The 20893-nt window shown below is 42.0% G+C and overlaps 1 protein-coding gene across 2 annotated transcripts in view; it reads left to right on the forward strand.

Annotated features, from left to right (window-relative positions):
- The window catches only part of CCDC93 (CCC complex scaffolding subunit CCDC93), an 88676-nt gene that overhangs the window by 43221 nt on the left and 24562 nt on the right, over positions 1 to 20893 (forward strand). Inside the window, exons 12-13 of one of the 2 annotated variants that reach the window (XM_081242611.1) lie at positions 15589 to 15705; positions 19341 to 19403. In XM_081242611.1, the coding sequence (XP_081098737.1) occupies positions 15589 to 15705; positions 19341 to 19403 (180 nt within the window). The remainder of the gene's footprint in view (positions 1 to 15588; positions 15706 to 19340; positions 19404 to 20893) is intronic. The other variant, XM_081242612.1, reaches the window with a different exon arrangement.

Raw genomic sequence — 20893 nt, forward strand, 5'->3', positions numbered from 1 at the left:
TTGCTGTTCTCTGGAATTATTTATCTTTAACACCGAAGCCTAGTATGAGTGCAGGCCGGCTCCCAGCAACATCAAGGCCTTGCTGAGAGTACCAGATTAGCTCTCAGATGTCAGGGGCTGGTTTTCTCTTTCTCTGAATTTAGTTATGTATTGCTACACAGGAATATTACATAAATGCGGTGGCCTAAAATAACCTGGTTTATTATTGCACTTTCTGTGGGTCGGTGGTTGGCACAGTGTAGCAGGGTCCTTTGTTTCAGACTCTTACAAGGTTACAGTGAAGGTGCTGACCTGGCCTGCAGTCTCATCTGGGGCTTGACCGGAGAAGGATCCACTTCCAAGTTCACATGGTTGTTGGCAGCATTCAGTTCCTTGACACCCGTTGGCTGAGGTCAGCAGTTCTGGCAGTCAGCTGGAGGCTACCCTCAGTTCCTTGCCAGGTGGGCCTCACCAACATCACTTATTTCATCAAAGCCAGCAAAGGAAGCACCTCCCCACAAGACAGACATTACAGTTTTATGTGACATAATTATGTACATGCAATTACATGCATCCCACCGCGTTTGCAGAGACTGTGGGGCTCTGTTAGGGTTGCTCACCACAGCGTATTTGTTTTTCTCTTTAATCTTACTGCCATACATTGGGCTGAAACAGGGCACTGGCAATTCAAGTAAAAATCCATGCCCCTACCTTCCTGGCCTCAGTAATGAAACCCTTGAAAGTAGAGATGGGATTGAGGAATGCTCAGGAGGAAAGCCTTTGGTGGTACTTGAAAGAAACCCAAATTAGGCTGAGATCAGGATGGATTTTTTGCCTAGTGAAGAAAAGGGACGCGATAATTTTGGGAGGATGAAAGTGTGAAAGTGATTTTGTGACTAGGGAATGAATCAAACAGCCTGCCTGGTGCGAGTGGTTGGAAAGTCGACAGGCACTGAGAAATAAAAATGAAGTAAAAAAACATGTACAGGCTTCTCTTTCATTTGTAAAGTTCACAGGTTCTTACAACAGTGTAACATGGTACGTAATCCGTGTTTTTCAGAGCAAGTCCCTGAGATACATAACTCAATTTCATATGGTTCCTGTAAAGCAGGGAAGAGGAATGTGAATAAGCTTCCAGATACATAATTCATGAGTGTCAGCAGGCTCCGGCCAGGGAACACCATCTCTCTTTGTTTCCAGAGGGTGACACTCTTCCCAGAATGTACTTGGTGAGGCGCCACTGTGCTTCGTGGTGTTACTGTCCAACATGCTCACTGCATCGTAGCATTCATTTTTACAGGGAAGAAGAATCTAGTACTGTGATTTGCAGAAAACTAAAAGCTTGACTGTCCCCAAAATACTTCCACTGTACTATCCCAGAAGGAAGGAAAGGAAGCTGAGCCAAGCAAGGCTGGGCCAGGGAAGGTGCAGGGTGCCTAGAAAGGCAGGAAGGGACTCTCCTCAATGCCACATGTGAATCAACTGTACACCATGTTGACTCATCTGCAACTAAATCATTCTTGGTCAACATCTCCCTGAGACAGGATCTGAAAACATTTTGTACATCTAGAGGCACAGATCTGTCTTGGGGAATCAGAAGAATCTACCCTGAGTGCCTTCTCAGTGCCAGGTACTTTAAAAAATATTTTTTAAAGTATAGTTGATTTACAACATTACATTACTATTGGGTGTACAGCATAGTGATTCAGTATTTTATAGACTATACTCTGTTTAAAGTTATTACAAAATAATGGCTGTATTTCCCTGTGCTGTACAATGTGTCCTTGTTGCTTATTTATCTTATACATAGTATTTTGTATCTCTTAATCCCATACCCCTATCTTGTCCCTCCCCCAACCCCTCTCCCTACTGGTAACCACTAGCTTGTTTTCTATATCTGTGCATTTGTTTTTTTATAGATTCTATATATAAGTGATAACATACAGTATTTGTCTTTCTTATTTCACTGAGCATAATACGCTCTAGGTCCATCCACGTTTTTGCAGATGGCAGAATTTCATTTTTTATGGCTGAGTAATATTCCATTGTGTGGGGGGTATGTGTGTGTATATACACCACATCTTCTTCGTTCATCTGTTGATGGACACTCAGGTTGCTTCCACATCCTGGCTATTGTATAAATAATGCTGCTATGAACATTGGGGTGCATGTATCTTTTTGAGTTAGCATTTTCATTTTTTTTTTTATATTTACCTATGAGTGGAATTACTGGATTTTATGGTAATTCTATTTTTAGGCTTTTGAGGAACCTCCATACTGTTTTCCATAGTGGCTGTATCAATTTGCATTCCCATCAGTAGCGTACAAGTGTTCCCTTTTCTCCACATCCTCACCGAAATGTGTTACTTGTAGACTTTTTGATGATAGCCAATCTGACAGATGTGTGATAGCTCATTGTGGTTTTGATTTGCATTTCTCTAATAGCGATGTTCAAAATCTTTTCGTTTGCCTGTTAGCCATCTGTACGTCTTCTTTGGAAAATGTCTGTTCAGACCTTCTGCCCACTTTTTAATTGGGTTGTTTGTTTTTTTGATATTGAGTTGTATGAGCTGTTTATGTATTTTGAATACTAACCCCTTATCGGTAATATCATTTGCAAATATTTTCTCCCATTCCAACAGTTGTCTTTTCATTTTGTCAGCGGTTTCCTTTGCTATGCAAAAGCTTTCAAGTGTATTTAGGTCCCATTTGTTTATTTTTGCTTTTATTTTTTTTTTTGCCTTAGGAGACAGATCCAAAAAAATATTGCTGTGATTTATGTCAAAGAGTGTTCTGCCTGTTTTCTCTTCCAGGAGTTTCATGGTTTCAGGTCTTACATTTAGGTCTTTAATTCATTTCGAGTTTGTTTTGCATATGGTGTTGGGAAATGTTCTAATCTCATTTTTTTACATGTAGCTATCCAGTTTTACCAGCATCACTTGTTGAAGAGACTGTCTTTTCTCCATTGTATATTCTTGCCTCCTTTGTTGTAGATGAATTGATCACAGATGTGTGGATTTATTTCTGGGCTTTCTATTCTGTCGCATTGATCTACGTGTCTGTTTTTATGCCAGAACCATGCTGTTTTTGATTTCTGTAGCTTTGTAGCATAGTCTGAAGTTAGGGAGCATGATACCTCCAGCTTTGTTCATTTTTCTCAAGAGTGTTTTGGCAATTTGGAGTCTTTTATGGTTCCATATAAGTTTTAGGATTATTTGTTCTAGTTCTGTGGAAAGTGTCATGGGTATTTTGATAGGGATTGCATTAAATCTGTATATTGCTTTGGGTAGTATGGCCATTTTAATAATATTAATTCTTCCAATCCAAGAGCACAGGATATCTTTCCATATCTTTGAATTATCTTCAATTTCCTTTATCAGTGTTTTATAATTTTCAGAATATAGTTCTTTCACCTCCTTGGTTAAGTTTATTCCTAGGTATTTTTTTTGACACAATTTTAAATGGGATTTTGTTTTTAACTTTCTCTTTCTGATAGTTCATTATAAGTTTATAGAAATGCAACAGATTTCTGTATATTAATCTTGTATCCTGCAACCTTACTGAATTCATTTATTAGTTCTAATAGTTTTTTTTGGTGGAGACTTTAGGATTTTCTTTATATAGTGCCATGTCATCTGCAAATAGTAACGGTTTTACATCTTCCCTTCCAATTGGATGTCTTTCTTTCTTTCTTTCTTCCTTTCTTCCTTCGTTTCTTGTCTGATTGCTGTGGTTAGGACTTCTAATACTATGTTAAATAGAAGTGGTAAGAGTGGACATTCTTCTCTTGTTCCTGATTTTAGGGGAAAGACTTTCAGCTTTTTCCCATTGAGTATGATGTTAGCTGTGGGTTTATCATAAATGGCCTTTATTGTGTTGAGATATATTCCCTTTATACCCACTTTGAGAGCTTTAATCATGAATGGATATTGAATTTTGTCAAATGCTTTCTCTGCATCTATGATCATGTGATTTTTATCTTTCCTTTTGTTAATGTGGTATATTACATTGACTGATTTGCAAATATTGGACCATCCTTGAAATCCTGGAATAAATCCCACTTGAGCATGGTGTATGATTCTTTGTATGTGTTGTTGGATTCAGTTTCCTAATGTTTCATTGAGGATTTTTGCATCTACATTTATCAAAGATGTTGGCTTGTAATTTTCTTCTTTTGTGGTGTCTTTGTCTGGTTTTGGTATCCAGGTAATAATGGCCTCATAGAATGAATTTGGGAGTTTTTCAGAATAGTTTGGGAAGGATAGGTATAAGTTCTTTGTATGTTTGGTAGAATTTCCCAGTGAAGCCATCTGGTCCTGGACTTTTCAGAGAGTTTTTTTAATTCTGTTTCACATCTAGTAATCTGTCAAATTATCTGTTTATTCTTGACTCAGTTTTGGCAGGCTATATGTTTCTAGAAACTTGTCTGTTTCTTCTAAGTTTTCCAATTTGGTGGCATAGCAATTTTCCAATTTGTTGTTCATAACATTCTCTTATGATTTTTGTATATCTGTGGCATCGTTTGTTATTTCTTCTCTTTCATTTCTTGTTTTGTTTATTTGGGTCCTCTTTCTTTTTTCTTCTTGGTGAGCCTGGCTAAAGCTTTATCAATTTTGTTTATCTTTTCAAAAAAGAAGACAGCTGTTAGGTTCATGAATTTTTTTCCATTGTTCTTTTGGTCTCTATTTCCTCTCATCTTTACTATTTCCTTCCTTCTGCTGACTTTAGACTTTGTTCTTCTTTCTCTAATTCCTTTAGATGTTAGATTAGGTTGTTTATTTGATGTTTTTCTTGTTTCTTCTAGAAGGCCTGCATCACTATAAACTTCCCTTTTAGAGCTGCTTTTGCTGCATCCCATAGATTTTTTAAAGTTGTGTTTCCATTTTCATTTGTCTTGAGGTATTTTCTGATTTGCTCTTTGATTTTATTATTGGTTTTTAAGTAGCATGTTGTTTAGTCTCCACATATTTGTGCTTTTCCTATTTTTCTTACTGTAATTGATTTCTAGTTTCATACTGTTATGGTTGGGGAAAAAAATGCTTGATATAATTCTGTCCTCTTAAAGTTGTTGTGACTTATTTTGTGGCCTAGCATGTGATCTGTCCTGGAGAGCATTCCATGTGTACTTGAAAATAACGTGTATTCTGCTGTTTTGAAATAGAGTGTCCTGTAGATATCTATTAAATCCAACTGGTTGATTGTATCATTTGAGACCACTGTTGCCTTATTTGTTTTCTCTCTGGGTGATCTGTCCATTGATGTAAGTGGGGTGCTAAAGTCCCCTACTATTACTGTTTTATTGTCAATTTCTTCATTTATGTCTGTTAATATTTGCTTTATACTTTTAGGTGCTCCTATATTGGGTGCATGCATATATGGTAACAAGTAAAATATCCTCTCCTTGTATTGATCCGTTTATCATTATATAGTACCCTTCTTTGTCTTTTGTTATAGACTTTATTTTAAAGTCTCTTTTGTCTGATACGAGTATTGTTACACCTACTTTCTTGTCATTTCCATTTGCATAAAATATCTTTTTCCATCCCCTCATTTTCAGTCTGTATATGTTTTTAGCTCTGAAGTGAGTCTCTTGTAAACAGTATATAAATGGGTCTTTTTTAAAATTTTAATCCAGTCATCTACCCTATGTCTTTTGATTGGAACATTTAGTCCATGGACATTTAAATTAATTATTGATAGGTATGTATTTATTTCTGTTTTATTACTTGTTTTCCTATTGTTTTTATAGTTCTTCTCTGTTAATTTCTTCTTCTTCTTGTTTCTTCCCTTGTGGTTCTTTAGTAGTATGTTTGTGTTTCCTTCTAGTTTGTGTGTATCTATTGCTGGTTTTCGATGTGTGGTTACCATGGGGTTCATGTATCTCGACTTATAACTATGTCTGTTGATACTTGTTGCAGACTGATAGTCATTTAAGTCCAAACACATTCTAAAAGATCTGCATTTTTTTACTCCCCTCCCCCACGTTTTGTGGTTTTGATGTCACATTTTACAGCTTCAGGTCTATCCCTTCACCATTTATTGTAGTCAGAGTTGCTTTTCCAGTTTTTTGTCTTTAATCTTCATACTAGCTTATTTAAGTGGTTGATCCTCAGCCCTCACTGAGGCCTTTCCTAGTTGGATTTTTCCTTTTCTATAGATTCTTGCTTCTTGTTATAGCCTTTTCTTTTCCACTTAGAGAAGACCCTTTAACATTTCATTTAGGGTAGGTTTAACATTGATGAACTCTCTTAGTTTTTGCTTATCTGAGAAGTTCTTTATTTCTCCTCCAATTCTAAATGATAAACTTGCTGGGTAGAGTATCCTGGGTTGCAGGTTTTTCCCTCTCAGCATTTTGAGTATATCGTGCCACTCCCTCTATCCTGCAAAGTTTCTGCAGAAAAATCAGCTGATAGCCTTGTATATGACTCTGTTTTTCTCTTGCTGCCTTTAGAATTCTCTCTTTATTTTTAACTTTTGCCATTTTAATTATGATATGTCTTGGCATGGGTCTGATTGAGTTCATCTTGGTTGGGACTCTCTGTGCTTCCTATACCTTAATATCTGTTTCCTTCTTCAGGTTTGGGAATTTTTCAACCATAATTTCATCAAATATATTTTTGGCTCCCTTCTCCTACTGGGACCCCTACAGTGTGAATATTGGTAATGCGTGGTGTTATCTCAGAGATCTTTTAAACTGTTCTCATTTTTTCATATTTGGTTTTTTCTTTTTGCTGTTCCAAGTGGGTGACTTCCATAATTCTGTCTTCCAGATCACTTATGCATCCTTCTGTATCACTTAGTCTGCTATTAATTCCTTATAGTGTTTTTCATTTGTTGTTGTATTTTTCACTTCTGACTGGTTCTTTTTTATATTTTCTAGTTCCTTGTTAAAATTCTCACTGTGCTCACCTATTCTTTTCCCTAATTCAGTTAGCATTTTTATTACTAATGCTTTGAATTCTTTATCTGGTAATTTGTTTACTTCTCTTTCATTATTTATTTTTTCAGGGGTTTCTCTTGCTCTTTCAGTTGAGACCAGTTCCTCTGCCTTCTCATTTTGCTTAACTTTCTCTGCCTTTATGAACTTACATGAAACAGTAGTTATCTGTTACAGTCCTGAAGCGTGTCCTTATGTGGGAGTGTCCCTGTACAGACTACATTTGCCTCCTGCCTTTGGTGGGAGAGCTGGATTTGACCTCAAAGCAAGTCACATCTTTCCTCAGGGTGTGCCGGCACCTCTCACCTTGGTAGAAGGTGGGGCTATAGATGGAGGGGCTAAAGCTGGAGCCAGCTGTGAGCTCAGGCTTCCCCTCTGCTCTGTGGCCGTTACTGCCCTATCAGGGGCAGGGTAAGATCCCCAGTTGCTGTAGCAGAAGCCCTGAGGGTTGGCTCCAAGCCGGCTCTGTTCCCTTTAAGTGTGTGCTCTCCCCTTTCTCAGCACTGGGACCCTTTCCCCAGACGGGGGAGCAGTGCTGGAGCGAGATGGGGCCTGTGTGGGCTCTCGGCTCATGATGGGGCACGGACTGTGGCGACCCAGCCACAGACAGAGGTCAGGGCTGCTTCCCTGTGCCGCCTGTGCAAGCGCCGCAGTGGCTGCTTCCACCCTGCTCAGACGCAGCCTCGGGGCCACGTCTTCTTTGTCCCTCACAGCCAGCCCCTGCCCCCAGCCTCTGCCTCCCCTGCCCTGTTGTGGAGCCATGCCACAGGGCAGATGGGGCCCAGGTGGGCTCTCAGTCTCTATCAGGGTGTGGGCTGTGGAGTCCAGGTGCCGTCAGAGAGCAGGGCTGCTTCTGATGCACTGGCTGAGTGAGTGCCAGCAGTGGCCGAGCTCTCTCCCCAGTCGTGACGGCCCTCAGTCCACCGTGGAGCTGCGATGTGACGTAAGCTGGGCTAGGGTGTTCACTTGTCTCAGGTTGGGGCACATGCCGGGGTGGGAAACGAGGCAGCCACTGGAGCAGTCCTCCGTCCACCCTCCACCTTGCCCTGAGAGCAAGCCACCGCAGATATGCTTCTCTCGAGCAGAGTCCAGGCTTCCCACAGCCCTCCTGTTTGTCCGTCCCACTGGCGCTCCAGTCAGCTCGAGGGGCTCATCTTCCCGGTGCTGGACCCCGGGAACGGGGAGCCCAACATGCGGCTTGAACTGCTCACTCCCCAGGGTGGATCTCCGCCCACATAATCTCCCTTTTCCTCTGACTCCCTTCCCAGGGGACCCGACCTGATTGCTTTTCTTCCCTTCCTGCCCGATTCCGTGTGGATCTTTCTTACAGCGTTGGTTGTACAGGAGTCTTTCTGCCAGTTTCCAGTTAGTTTTCGGTGAGAACTGTTCCGCCTGTAGGTGTGTTTTGGATGTGTTCATGGGAGGGGTGAGTTCCACTTCTACTCCACCATCTTGATCGACCTCCGTTCCAGGTACTTTTTGTAGCACTATTTTACTTAATTTTCAAAAGAGCATGCTGCCTCCTTGCTTATAATCCTCTGCCTTCCTCCATCCTTATGTTGATGCTTACTCACGTGCAATTGAAGCTACCTGTTTATTGCACGTGGACCACACTTTACTCTTCTTCTCTGCAACCTCAGAGCCTCACCGAGCGCCTGGCAGTGTTGGCGCTCAATACGTAAGCATGTGATATTATATCTGTTTTGCAGATGGGATGATCATCAGAGGTGTTAAGTAGTTTGTGTACTACCATGTAGCTAATAAGTTCCAGGTTTGCATACAGGACTGTCTGACTTTGAAACGTGTCTCTGTGGCAGGGCGGAGTGTCCTCAGGGAGCAGCAGGGACGGCCTCCTTGGCCATCTTTAGTGTCTGCCTCCCAGGCTTTGCAGTGACTAAGCCTCTTTAGACTCTCCCACTGTCTGACTGCCCACTGGAGCTGAGTGGAGTGAAGAGGCCAGGTCATGTTGGGGACTAACCACAGAGATAAGTAAAAAACTGATGCAGCGCAAGCACTCCCACGCAGTCATGCCTAAGCTACTAAAAACTGTGGGACTTTCTGTTTGGGGTATGTGAGTGGCTTTTCATATCACTGGAAAATGCCACATTAAAATACTCTCATCCAGCTTTCCAGAGTGTAACGTCCTAGCCAGAAGACTGTCAACATCTTGATCTTATTTTAAGGTGAGATGCATTGGGGGTCATCGGGGACTTATTTGTGGAGGAAATTCTTTTTCTCCATAGGTTTTGGAAACTTTGCTGTCCAGCACAGGGACCTTGACTGCATCAGAAGGTCATGGGGTGCTTAGCAACTAGGAGACCCTGACTTTCGTTAGAGAATCTGTCCTGAGCTGAGCTGGAACCAGTGTGATTTCTAATAAGCTTGGGTATGAATGATTCTAATCGCATCACCTGACCCCACCCGAAAAACTTTTCTTCTAGCAGCATGAGCACATACGGTTGGGGAAGAAGTGCAGTACAGGGGAGGAGGTTCCCTCTCGGGGCCCTCCTACTGTGGCCGCAGATAGAAAAACCCAGGTTGGGATTCGGGGGTTCAGTGGGGTGGCGAGGTCGGGGAGGATTTTTAAGCCCCTTCCTTCTAGGCTCCATTTTTTCACTTAAGGTCACAGATGTTAGACAGGTCATATTCCAGATGTGTAAACTTCTGGAGGGCCAAGATTTCATCTTTCATCTCCGTGTTCCTGTTGCCTGGCACATAATAACGCTCGCCCGTAGTTGCGGGTGCCTCTCCTTCCTCAGGCTTTTCTCTGATGTGTGGGTCAGCTCCGTGTCGTCTCCTTCATAGCACTGCTCACAAGGCACTATTTCATTTGTCTCTGCCTGTCTCCCAGGGCTAGAATGTGTGCTGTTAACCAGGGCTGGGAGCATCGTACATGCCCTGTGCCTAACATAATGGGGTTTTCATAACCATTTGTTGAAGGAAGGAAAAAAGGAAGGGAGGAAGAAGAAGGAACGAGAAGAGCTTTCAAAACTCTCTTGCTCTGTCACAGTGAAGGCTTGGGGAGAATGTGGCGGATATAGCACCTTTATGGATGAGCGGGTGTTACCTGACTAGACAGTGAGATCTGTGTCTTTTTCCACGTTTCCAGTGCCTGACACTGTGCCCCAGTAAAGGTTAGCTGATGAAACGAAGGAAGGTAGGGAGAGAGATTTAAAACAATCAGAATTTGGAGATGAAGGAACCCTGTATATCTGGAGAGAATATGCTAATATGTTTGTGCCTCCAAACTGCTCCAAGATTTCCTAAATTCTGAGTTATGTAACACAGAAACTAACAGCGAAGAGAATGATACTAGCTAATGAGTTGTTGACCTGGTGGGATTGTCTCAAGTCACACAGCATAACCTGTACCTTTCAGGGTCTTTATCAATTTGGATAAAAACATAGGAATTAGCTTCGTCAGATTTAAATGTCATTTAAAGCTAGAGTAGAAAAGGTGGCTAATAGATTGGAGAATAGACTCAACATTCAAAAATATCTTAGACTGAAATGTGAAGCCCAAACAGATAAATTCATTTTTTAAGGAAGGTAAGAGGGAACTATTTTATTTCAGAAAAATCAGTCATACAAGTTCAGGATTTGGTGAGGATGCCGTCCGACCTGACATTAGTTCATGGGGTAAAAGTGGGAGGTTTTGGATTTTGTCCACACCTCCTAAATATTAGCTGCATTCTGGGCAGGTAGACTGTATTGCTCACCTTGGGACCCAGAGCTGTGCATTAGACTCAGCAAGTTTACCTGAATATGGGTCTTTGAAATTCATGGGACTTCGTTAGTGGAAGTCAAGAATATTGAAAAGCACATTTATGTATCTGGTTTCATTAATGGGAGCAGAGTGTAGATCAGGGAAAGTGAATGATCCCATCCTGTCTGCAGTACTCAGATTCCACTGGACATGCTCGAAAAGGATTATGAGCTATGGTATGTCCAGGGGATAGCCAAGATGGTGAAAGGAGCCAACATCTTATTATGAAAAGGAGAGAAGACAGAGCTGTGGATGCTTCTTTGTTAGAAAAGTTGGACCGTTACACAAGAGTGATTACACTTCATCTCTGTGGCTTCCGGGAGGAGTGGGTATATGTGTGTGAGTCGGCAGGTCCATTTCTGCTGTTCGTTTCTGGCAGCTTTTTCTCATGATGCTTTGACTTCCTGTGTGCTCTTGAGTTTTGACTGTCAGTTCATACTGCTTGGAAATTTATCTGTAGAAATTCTTTGAGACCTGGAGTTGAAGCTCTATTCTTCCAGAGAGGATTTTCTTTTGCTCTTACACGCATTTGGGCACACCCCAGCTCAGGCCCATTGTACACACAGTCTTGACTTGTAGGTTTTTTGGACCATCCAGGTAGTGTGTAAATTTAGATTATAGAACTGCACGAGGGCATATCTGTTGTCACACAATCTCACTGCAGATTTTTTTTTCCTCCTACATCTGTGTCAAGGATCATGCAAAGCAGTTGTTGAATTATAAAAATCAAAGCCTGAGATCAACTTGGTTTTGGCAAATACTCTCAAGAAAAAAGCCAACCTCCACGGGTACACCTACCTCTTGGATTCCCACCTTTACTAACTTTTTGGCCTTTTAGGATTTCTTACATTCTTGCTAGCACATAGATTTTTTTTTAAGATTAAAAAAATAAATATTTTGTATTGTCTGTTTACTTGTTTTCAGTGGGAAGGTTTGTCAAGGTCCAGAAACTGAAGTTCATCTGTTCAGTATGGAGAACTTGTGGCACCCTCATGAGATAAGGATCTTTTATTATTGACAGCTTAGTAGCCATATTTTAGTGGGGGAATCGGAGAGGGATGACATAGGAAAGATTCCTGTATTAGGAAGGTTGATATGTAGATAACCTTTTGGGTCTCTTTCATTATGAAAGTATATAGTTTTAGCTAAAGTAATCAATTTTTTGTTTCTCTTAGGAATTTACTATTTTGAACTGGACTAATATTATGGAGTGACATTTATATCTGGTTCCCCTAAGAATAGAAATTGCAAACATCTGTCAATTATTAGAAAACATTGCATCTGCACTAGAAGTCATCTTAATCCACCCTGTGGTTTTGAAAGCACGTTCTTAATCTGAAATTGTTGAACAAAATTAGATTGGCACTTTAGCCCCTGCTCTAATGTAAACACAGTGGAATATTTATAGATGGTTGGCATTCTTTGAGGGATGTTGGGCTTTTCAAGTAAAAATCAGTTAATATACCCCAGGGACTTAATTTTTTTCTGTCAAGGATTTACTGTAAAGCCCGTTCTCCTTTCCCCATCTGTCCAACTTTGTTTCATCCTTTAAGATCCAACTTGGTGATCTTTAGTTTTCTTCCCACTGTGACTGTCAGTGAACACAATGTCAGATGAGCCATACTGTTCCAAAGACCTGTTTCTGCCTTCATTGCTCTAGTTCTTTTGGCTTTGAGGAGGGTATTTGAAAGAAATGAAAATTTCAATTACTTAATAAAAAGTGTGTTTGAAATATAGAGCAATCAGCTTTCCGTTGACTAGGTTAAGAACTCTCTTCAGTTCAGCTCTGGAATAAATGATTTTTTTCTGTTACAAAAATAACTTCCCGTTAAATAAAGCAGTTTGCATAGCACCCTCTCTAGACTCAGGCAAATGGAGGAATTCACAAATTTATATGTACTGTGGGCCTGTTTATGTGCATATTATTCATTTTAATTGCACTGGAGAAATGTCAGATGTGGAAATGGCACTTAATAACCTGACTTGTGCATTAATGCTTTGCAGATGCAAGTTTAAGGGACTGCACAGAGCAGTGAGAATTGCTACCTAGCAGCAAGAGAAAGGATTTTGGAAGCCCATGTTTGCTTGGGACATACACTGTCCTAACAGAGATGTAATAGTAAGTTTGTATGGAGACTTGAGCATCCTTTCGGTGCACTACAAGTATTTTCTCTCTGGTTGGTTGAAGCAGCTGTCTAGTGAGGGTGGAATCAGAAAGCGCTTCCCCTCTCAGTTTCGTGGGTGGGCCCACTGCATTGGCTGGAGTCAGGGTTAATGAGGCTGCCCCAGTCAGTGAGTAGATTCCCAAGAGAGCCAGCCCCTTAACGTAATGGTTCTCAAAATTTTTAGTTTCAGGACCCTATAAGAACCCTTAAAAATCACTGAGGAGGTCCTAAACTTACATATTAATTCATTTACAAATAACAATGATAAATGCATTACATATTAACATCAGAGCAGTGATACCGTCACGTGTCATATAGCAGGTGGAAAATTTCACTGTACAATCATGAGAGAATGAGTGAAAAAAAATCATATCCTAGTATCATTATGAAAAGGATTTTGACTTCAGAGACCCCCTGAAAGGATCTTAAGGGACCATGTGGCTAAAAATTTAAATTGAGAGAGAGGCAGGGGCAGGGGGGAGGAATAGCCAGCTAGCCCAGAAGTCCTCTTTCCAGGTTGCAAGCTAGCTACTGGTTTTCCTGCAAGAAGGGTTCTTGGAAGTGAAGTCAAAGGTCATAGTCTTAAACAAAGCTGTGCGTGTTGCCAGGTACACTGATAAGAGGGTGTGGAAGCTGGGTGGGAAATGCAGTTTTCATTCTGTTGGGACCTGGGCCATAAAAGCAGTTTCTCAGCAGGAAGGCATGCTGAGAGTTGGAGACATCATCCAACTCATGCCAAAGGTGCAGGACAGCACTGAATGAGTATGTGCCTACCCCTCACCCCCACAGACTGGAAGAAGTCTCCCTGGGAGGTGACCAAGACATGGATCCCCTGGAGCCTGCTCACCCACAGCTTGACCTGATCCAAAGCCAGAGAGACAGCCAGAGGAGGTCAGGGCACTCAAGATAATCCTGACATCAGACCTAGAGACATACCACGTGGGGTAGTTCCTATGATTAGGGAATTAATTCCATTTCAGACATCAATAAAGCATGAGATGGAGGGTTTATGTAATTCTGCTAGTAAAGCAGGATGCTCTGAGGATATGCCAGTGACATTTTGGAAATCAGTGTCAAGGAATCTAAGCTGGATGTTAAAACCCAAATCTGAAATGAACTATAAGAAGAAAGCTACTAAATATATAACAGACAAAAGTGGCCAAATTGATAACATAGTTCAGGGTGATGTAGTCAAAGTGGAGGAGATATAATTGGTTAATTATAATTATGTTTCTGACAAGTGATTTGAAAATCACGAGGGAGTGCTCTTTCCTTTTCCCCCTTTTTTTATGCTCTCAAATAATTTTCAGGAACAGCTCTCCTTCCCTTGACTACAGGTTGTAAATATCTTGATGTGCCCAAAGTTAATTGCATTTTAAAAGTTAACTCCAATTTGAAGAAATTCAGATAAGCTGGAGTGTGTTAGTTGACATTTTCCAAAGATCCCAGGTTTCAAGGCTAGTTATTTTGTAATGCCTAGTTCTCCTTTATGGCCTAGCAGCTCACAAGATAGAAAATGATGTTTCCTGCCATTTTATGCAGCCATATCCTGCTGGTTGACTCCCACCTCCAGAGTCATTAAGCAGCAAAAAACTTAGCCCCTATTAATAGTGCCTCTGACTTATTCAGGGAAATCCTTAACCCAGATAAGTAGTGACTGTACCATCCAGTTTCTTCTCCTTCTCACTTTTCTGTCTCTTTCCACTAGAGGTAAATCTTCCAAAACTTTGAAGCTCATGATCACTGTTAAAACATGCAGGGAAAATCAGATATTCATACAGTTTCATTGTGCTTGGGCTTAAAATCAGTGATTAGCTTGGAATTGGGGTACTTCCAGTAAAGAAGGCAATGTGGTTATAATGGATGTTCATTGGCTGGTCAATGAAGCTGTCTATTCTGTGATCACCCAAGAAGTGTTTTAAAGATGCCTATTGGAATAGGGTCAAACTTCTTGTTTCTTGTTCCTCGGACTTCCCTCTCTGGGGTCTCGAGGCAAGTGTTTGTTTTCAGTATCTGCACCAAGCTGCCCCCTTCTTTGCATGGTTTCTTGGTAACGTTGCTGCGTTCACCTCATCACCCCAACCAGAAATCTCTCCCTTCCTCTCCTCCTGTCCTGACAGTCTTGACGTCCTGTCCAGCCCTTCTCCATCCGCTCATCATTGACACAATTTCAGGACCTTCCTCCTGGCCTCTCGCAGCAACTCTCACCCCTCTCAAATCTATCCTCTGAACACCAGAGGAATAGAAATAAGAAATGGGCCCATGGATGGGGAGAGTAAGGTGAGAGACCGTTTCTTTTCATTGTAAGTGCTTCCGAATGGTTAAACTTTTTAACCATATATTTATAATACCTTGATGAAAGTGAATCAATTCATCGTTCTTGATAACTGCAGAATGGTCTTAATGAAGATACTAAGATGACCATGTTATTCCTCTATTTGAAACCCTGTGATGAGACCCTGTTGCTTATGTGATATCAACCTAACCGCAGTTATATATCCCTGTGCTTCTGCGCACGCTGTTCACTCTGCCAGGAATGTAGACGCTCCTGATAGGGCTTTTGGTCATTGGGTCAAAATCTTCTTCTCTGAATTGGGTTTGCACTGGACCCCGGGGCCCCACTGGCTTGGTTGTAACTGGCTGCCCAGTAGTGTTTTGCCCAGACTGCACAGGGATAGGGCTGTCTTAATGCACTGGGGTGGGCTAATTAAATCCTTTGGGTCTTGCATCTGTTTCCCACAGCAGTCTGAGCTATCAGCTGAAGAAAGTCCAGAAAAATTAGGAACCTCCCAACTACATCATCATAAAGTCATTTCCTTGAACAAGCAGATTCTGCAGAAGACCAAACAACTGGAAGAGGTTAGTGTTTTCTTTTCATAATTTTATTCAAGTAAAATAAAACCATTCTTCAAGAAGAGAGAAACTGGGGAAGGAGTTAAGATCTCCATGTCAGAATGGTCAAAGGAGATTCTAGAACAGGGGTCGACACTCACAGGCCCTAGGGCAGTCCAGCCACCACCTGTTTTTGTAAATAGTTTTATTGGAATGCATGCACACTCATTTGTTTACATATGTTCTGTGGCTGCTTTCAAGCTCCAGTGGCAGAATTGAGACCTACAGAGCCTGAAGTATTTACTATCTGGTCCTTTATAGAGAATATTTGCCAACGTCTGTTCTAGAAGAAGATCACAGGGCAAGAAGAGCATTTATTAATTCACAGAGATTAGCTGAGCACCGCTGTGCTGGGCACTGAACTAGGCCGTGGTGGTGAAAGAACAAGAAGTTATGATCTCTGCTCTCAGGGGTCTGAAGGTAGTGATGAGGAGACGTACTCTAGACAAATACATCATTTTTTTCTGTCTTTATAAATTTAAATGCTTCAGCTCATTAAATTTAAATTATAGGGATAATACAAGCTCACTGTAAATAAACAAAATAATATAGAACTGTATGAAGTTAAAAATGGGAATCCCCTTGTACTCTCGCCCAGTCCCGTTCCCTAGAGCAACCCACTGTTTCCTAGGCTTTGCAAGCTCTTATATATGCTCATTCACCTGGGGAGAGGGGGTTGTCTGGTTATAAAAATTGAGTTTGTTCTTCACTTATTTTATCACAGATATCTCTCTGTCAGTAATAGCAATGTCTAATAAAGACTTTCTTTTAGAGTAATTACAAAGTGCTTTTCAAAATTGACTCATTCAGGGACTTCCCTGGTGGCACAATGGTTAAGAATACACCTGCCAACGCAGGGGACACAGGTTCAAGCCCTGGTCCGGGAAGATCCCACATGCCGCGGAGCAGCTAAGCCCGTGCGCCACAACTGCTGAGCCTGTGCTCTAGAGCCCTAAGGCCACAACTACTGAAGCCTGCATGCCTAGAGCCCGTGCTCCGCAGCAAGAGAAACCACCGAAAGAGAAGCCCGTGCACAGCAACAAAGAGTAGCTCCCACTCGCCGCAACTAGAGAAAGCCTGTGCACAGCAACGAAGATGCACAGCAATGAAGATCCACCGCAGCCAAAAATAAATAAATTAATTAATTTTTAAAAAATTAACTCGTTCAGTTCACACAACATCCTTGTGAAGGAGATACTATTATTACCCTCATTTTACAAGTGAAGAACCTGAGACACAAAAGTGAAGCAGTTTTGCCTGTGGCCACACAGCTTATTAGCAGTGGAACCAAGATTGGAACATACAGATCTACCTCATTCTTTCTGATGAAAGAACGTAGTATATATACACAGTATATATGTACTGTAGTTTATTTCACCTGTCCTCTATTTATGAGGTTTCTTCCCCAGGGTTTTTTTCCCAGTTGTAAACTTATGCTACCGTGAACATCTTTGTACAGTCATCTTTGTGCAAATATGTAAATATTTCTGTAAAATGGATTTGGAGAAGTGGAATTGCTGGATCAAAAAAATATGCATTTTCAATTTTTCTAGAAACTGTCAAATTATTCACCAATTGTTTTACTAATTTATACTTCTACCAATAGTGTATGAGAAAATCCAAACTCTTTAAATCCAAGAACCTCTCCGACAAGGCCATGAGGGTAGAAAGTGACCAGGATTCTCCTGCGGCCTTGGTGTTGAGAACCACGGAGAGAGCCTTAGCCCAACAGAGAGATGGAAGGAGGAGTAAAAGAAGGAGAAGGAATAAAGAACATGGTCCAATAGGGGAATATGCTGCCAAAGGCAGAGAGCAGGAAGCCAGCTAGTAGACAGCTGACAAGAAACCTGAGGTTGAAGAAAGAGGAATCCAGAAAGGAAGTGTTAACCAGCAGCTGAAGTTTGGGGGGTAAATCTCGGGGTTAATGGTGAAGAAGAAGATGGAGATGGGAGAATCGTGAAGGACTCCAGCAAGACAAAAACTTAGCTAAGCTATCGGGACAGCCCCTGTTAGAGAAAAGCTGGGCAGATCTGTGATTAGTTAATTAAAGAGAAGAGGTGTCTTCCCTGTCAGGATCCAGCCCCCGTGTGTCTTTGTCGGTGACTCCTTCCTTGATGAGCAAGCCGACTCTTTCCTTGGCCTCCCCGGGGCCTGTCTCTGGCCCAGCTCTTCTCATACTTTAATACCAGTAATCCCCAGTTTACTGGTTCGGCTCCTTGAGGGAAAGGACTGTGCCGTGCTCTTTGCCTTCCACTGCACACCTCATCTGAGCAGAGCCTCGTCAGATGGGTGGGTGGGTGCAGGGGAGGGAGGGGGGCAGGAAGGTGGGTGAAGCAGGTGCGAAAACAGCAGGAACTCTTCCTGGAGCTTCAAGAGTTAAGTCATTAGGATTTCAAGAGAAAAACAAACTTTCTCCAGAAATGCTCTCATCTGCTAGTGACACAGGTTAATAACAGTCCCCATTGCACAGATGGCACACTTTGAAAAGCAAGAAGCCAGAGCCCCCTGCTTCCCTCCTCTCTCTCTCCTGCCCTCTGCTTGAGGCAGCTTCGTGAGAGGCCTGGCTGGAAATTCATCAGTTGTGGAGACTGGTAACTAGAAGCACAGTTTAAGAGTAATGATTTTTGAAGGTGACATAATTCTTAATAGGTTGCTTACAGGTTCAAAGATGGGCTGAGTTGGGAATTCCCTGGTGGTCCAATGGTTAGGACTCCATGCTCTCACTGCTGGGACCCGGGTTCAATTCCTGGTTGGGGAACTAAGATCTCACAAGCCACGTGGCACAGACGATAAATAAATAAATAAAATTTTTTAATGGGCTGAGTTATTTTGAAATAATCGTTGAGATACAAAATACAATTTCTCATTGTTAATTTGTATGCAGGTAACAACCAAAGTGTCTGATGAGTCTAACTGTGGTTTTCTACCACATCCCCTTTTCAAAAGTAGAAATGTACAAACGCTTTGAGCTTTGAATGGAATGTTTTCAGATATCTGAAAGCTCATAGACAGCACAAGATACACCTTTTTTGTAAGGAGAAGGGAAATGACATTTTTGAGATGTAAGTTTACGATTGTATAACTTGGAGCAGTAAAGCTAGTTCATTTTCTTTCTCTTCATGTTGAAGTCCTGAATCCTTTCTTCTATCTGGCATTGTCTGCCATCAGTCAAGTTCTATGCTAGATTCTTGAGTGCAGCAATGCAGTTTGTATCCTGTGAACGAGCAGGTTTGTTAGCTGAAGTGATTGTAGGCATACAAAGAAGTCAGACCCGAATTTGACCGGAGGCCTTATCAGTTATCAGCTATGAAACTTTAGGAAAGTAACTTAACCCCTCTGAGTCTTTATTTCCTCATCTGTTAAATAAGGATAATGTCTTCGTCCATGGACTTTAGTAAGGATTCACTGTTAGGATTTGCGCAGAAAACCTAGTATATCACCTGACATGTAGTTGGTGCTAATTGAGTCAGAAACGTCCATATTTGTTTAGTTTAAATCTTTCTGAGCTTCCATTTTCTCATCTGTGAAATGTGGATACTTCCCATATCTGTGCCATTGTGAGGATCGAATGAGAACAGATGTCTTTTATCTTTCGTTCACAGCTGCAGGCAAGTCGTACCGACCTACAAGCCAGATACGAGGAAAAGAAGAAAACACTGACAGAGGTGAGCAGGTTTCCTTCCTCCACGGGTCTTGTTGGTAATCGTTTGACCTGCACTGCTGACGGGATGCCTGTATCATCAGTCCGTGTGGAGGGGTCACCATCCCCTTCTCAGGGCTCAGGTCCATCTGGGGACAAAGGACAATCACATGGTAGCGCATGACTCGAGCCATCAGTTTATCCACACTGCCGTGTTCTAAACCATCAGAGTGTGGCTGGGAGAGGTCGCCGTGGGCTGCAAGGGTCAGGGAAGCTTCCTGAGGACAGTGGGCCGGACAGGCAGGGCGGCCCCGTTGAAGCACACGGTGGGTCATTCACGGCAAAGGGCCTCTGCTCTAGAACACTGGATTCCGTGAGAGAGAGAAGGTTTCTTTTTGTGAGATGACACGACTACAGAGGGTATAATTCGTTGTTCACAATTGCCGGTGATCTCCTAGGCGGAATGGGAGAGGGGCTGTGGGTCTCTTTGACCCTGTGGTCCGTGTCCTGACCCAGGTGGCGACCGTGCGGTCCTCCGTCAGCATCACAGCATGCTTACCTCCCACTGGCAACCGCCTCGGAAGCCAGGCGAGGAAAACAAACATTTGTGACACCAGCTCTGTCATGCGAGGAATGTAGTTCTTTTTACTTCTGTCCCTGTTTCCACGGAAAGCGAATCCTCACCCAGGTCTGAAGAGCTCTCCCCATTGTGATTTTTGTGCTCGGGCTACAGCTGTACTTTACAAGGGCCTCGCTGCAAGGGCCCCACCTAGTGCTTTCTGGACCATGTGGAAGCCGGACTGGCCTTCAAAGGCATCTCTGAAGCCAAGGCAGTCCCTAATTTTTTTTTTTTAATTTCACATGAAATTTGCCCATTTAAAATTGTCACTTCTCTAGCAGTATGCAGCACTTAGTTCACTGCTTTGCTATAAAGCTGACAAAGCTTTGTAATTTTGACCTGGACTGGTGGCTTCAATTACTGTCAGAATGTTTGAAAAGGGCAGACGCAAGAATGACAATTAGAGGAATTTTTTTTTTAATTCTTTCTAAAGATGCCTGTGTTGCATTTGGACACATCAGCTTTCTTTACACTATTCTGTGACTCCATTCCTTCTGGATTAGATGGCAAACACCTGGAGTGGGATCCCTGCAGCTGTCCTACTTTTCATGCTACACAGTCCCTGGCTTGAAGTTTGCCAAGTCATGGATCCATCTTTCTATAACAATCTGGAAGAGATTAAAGGCAAAACATCTTGATATCAATTTCCCAAAACACTTAAATGTCTTAGGATATAAATCCAGAATGGCTATCAAGTCACTTTTGGTATTAGACACTAAATCAAATATTTTTTGAACCCCGTACACGTGCTAGAAAGGTGGAAGGTATGAGTTAAGTCAATAATAAGAGATAGTCTTCCTGTCCTCACATAATAGTAGCAGCTAACATTACAGTGTGCTGGGTGTGCTCTGGGCACATCATTTGTATTAGTCATTGAATCTTCATAACAACCCTGA

Source organism: Mesoplodon bidens (assembly GCF_964165515.1).
Source record: "Mesoplodon bidens genome assembly, chromosome: 8".
Classification (NCBI taxonomy): Eukaryota; Metazoa; Chordata; class Mammalia; order Artiodactyla; family Ziphiidae; genus Mesoplodon; species Mesoplodon bidens.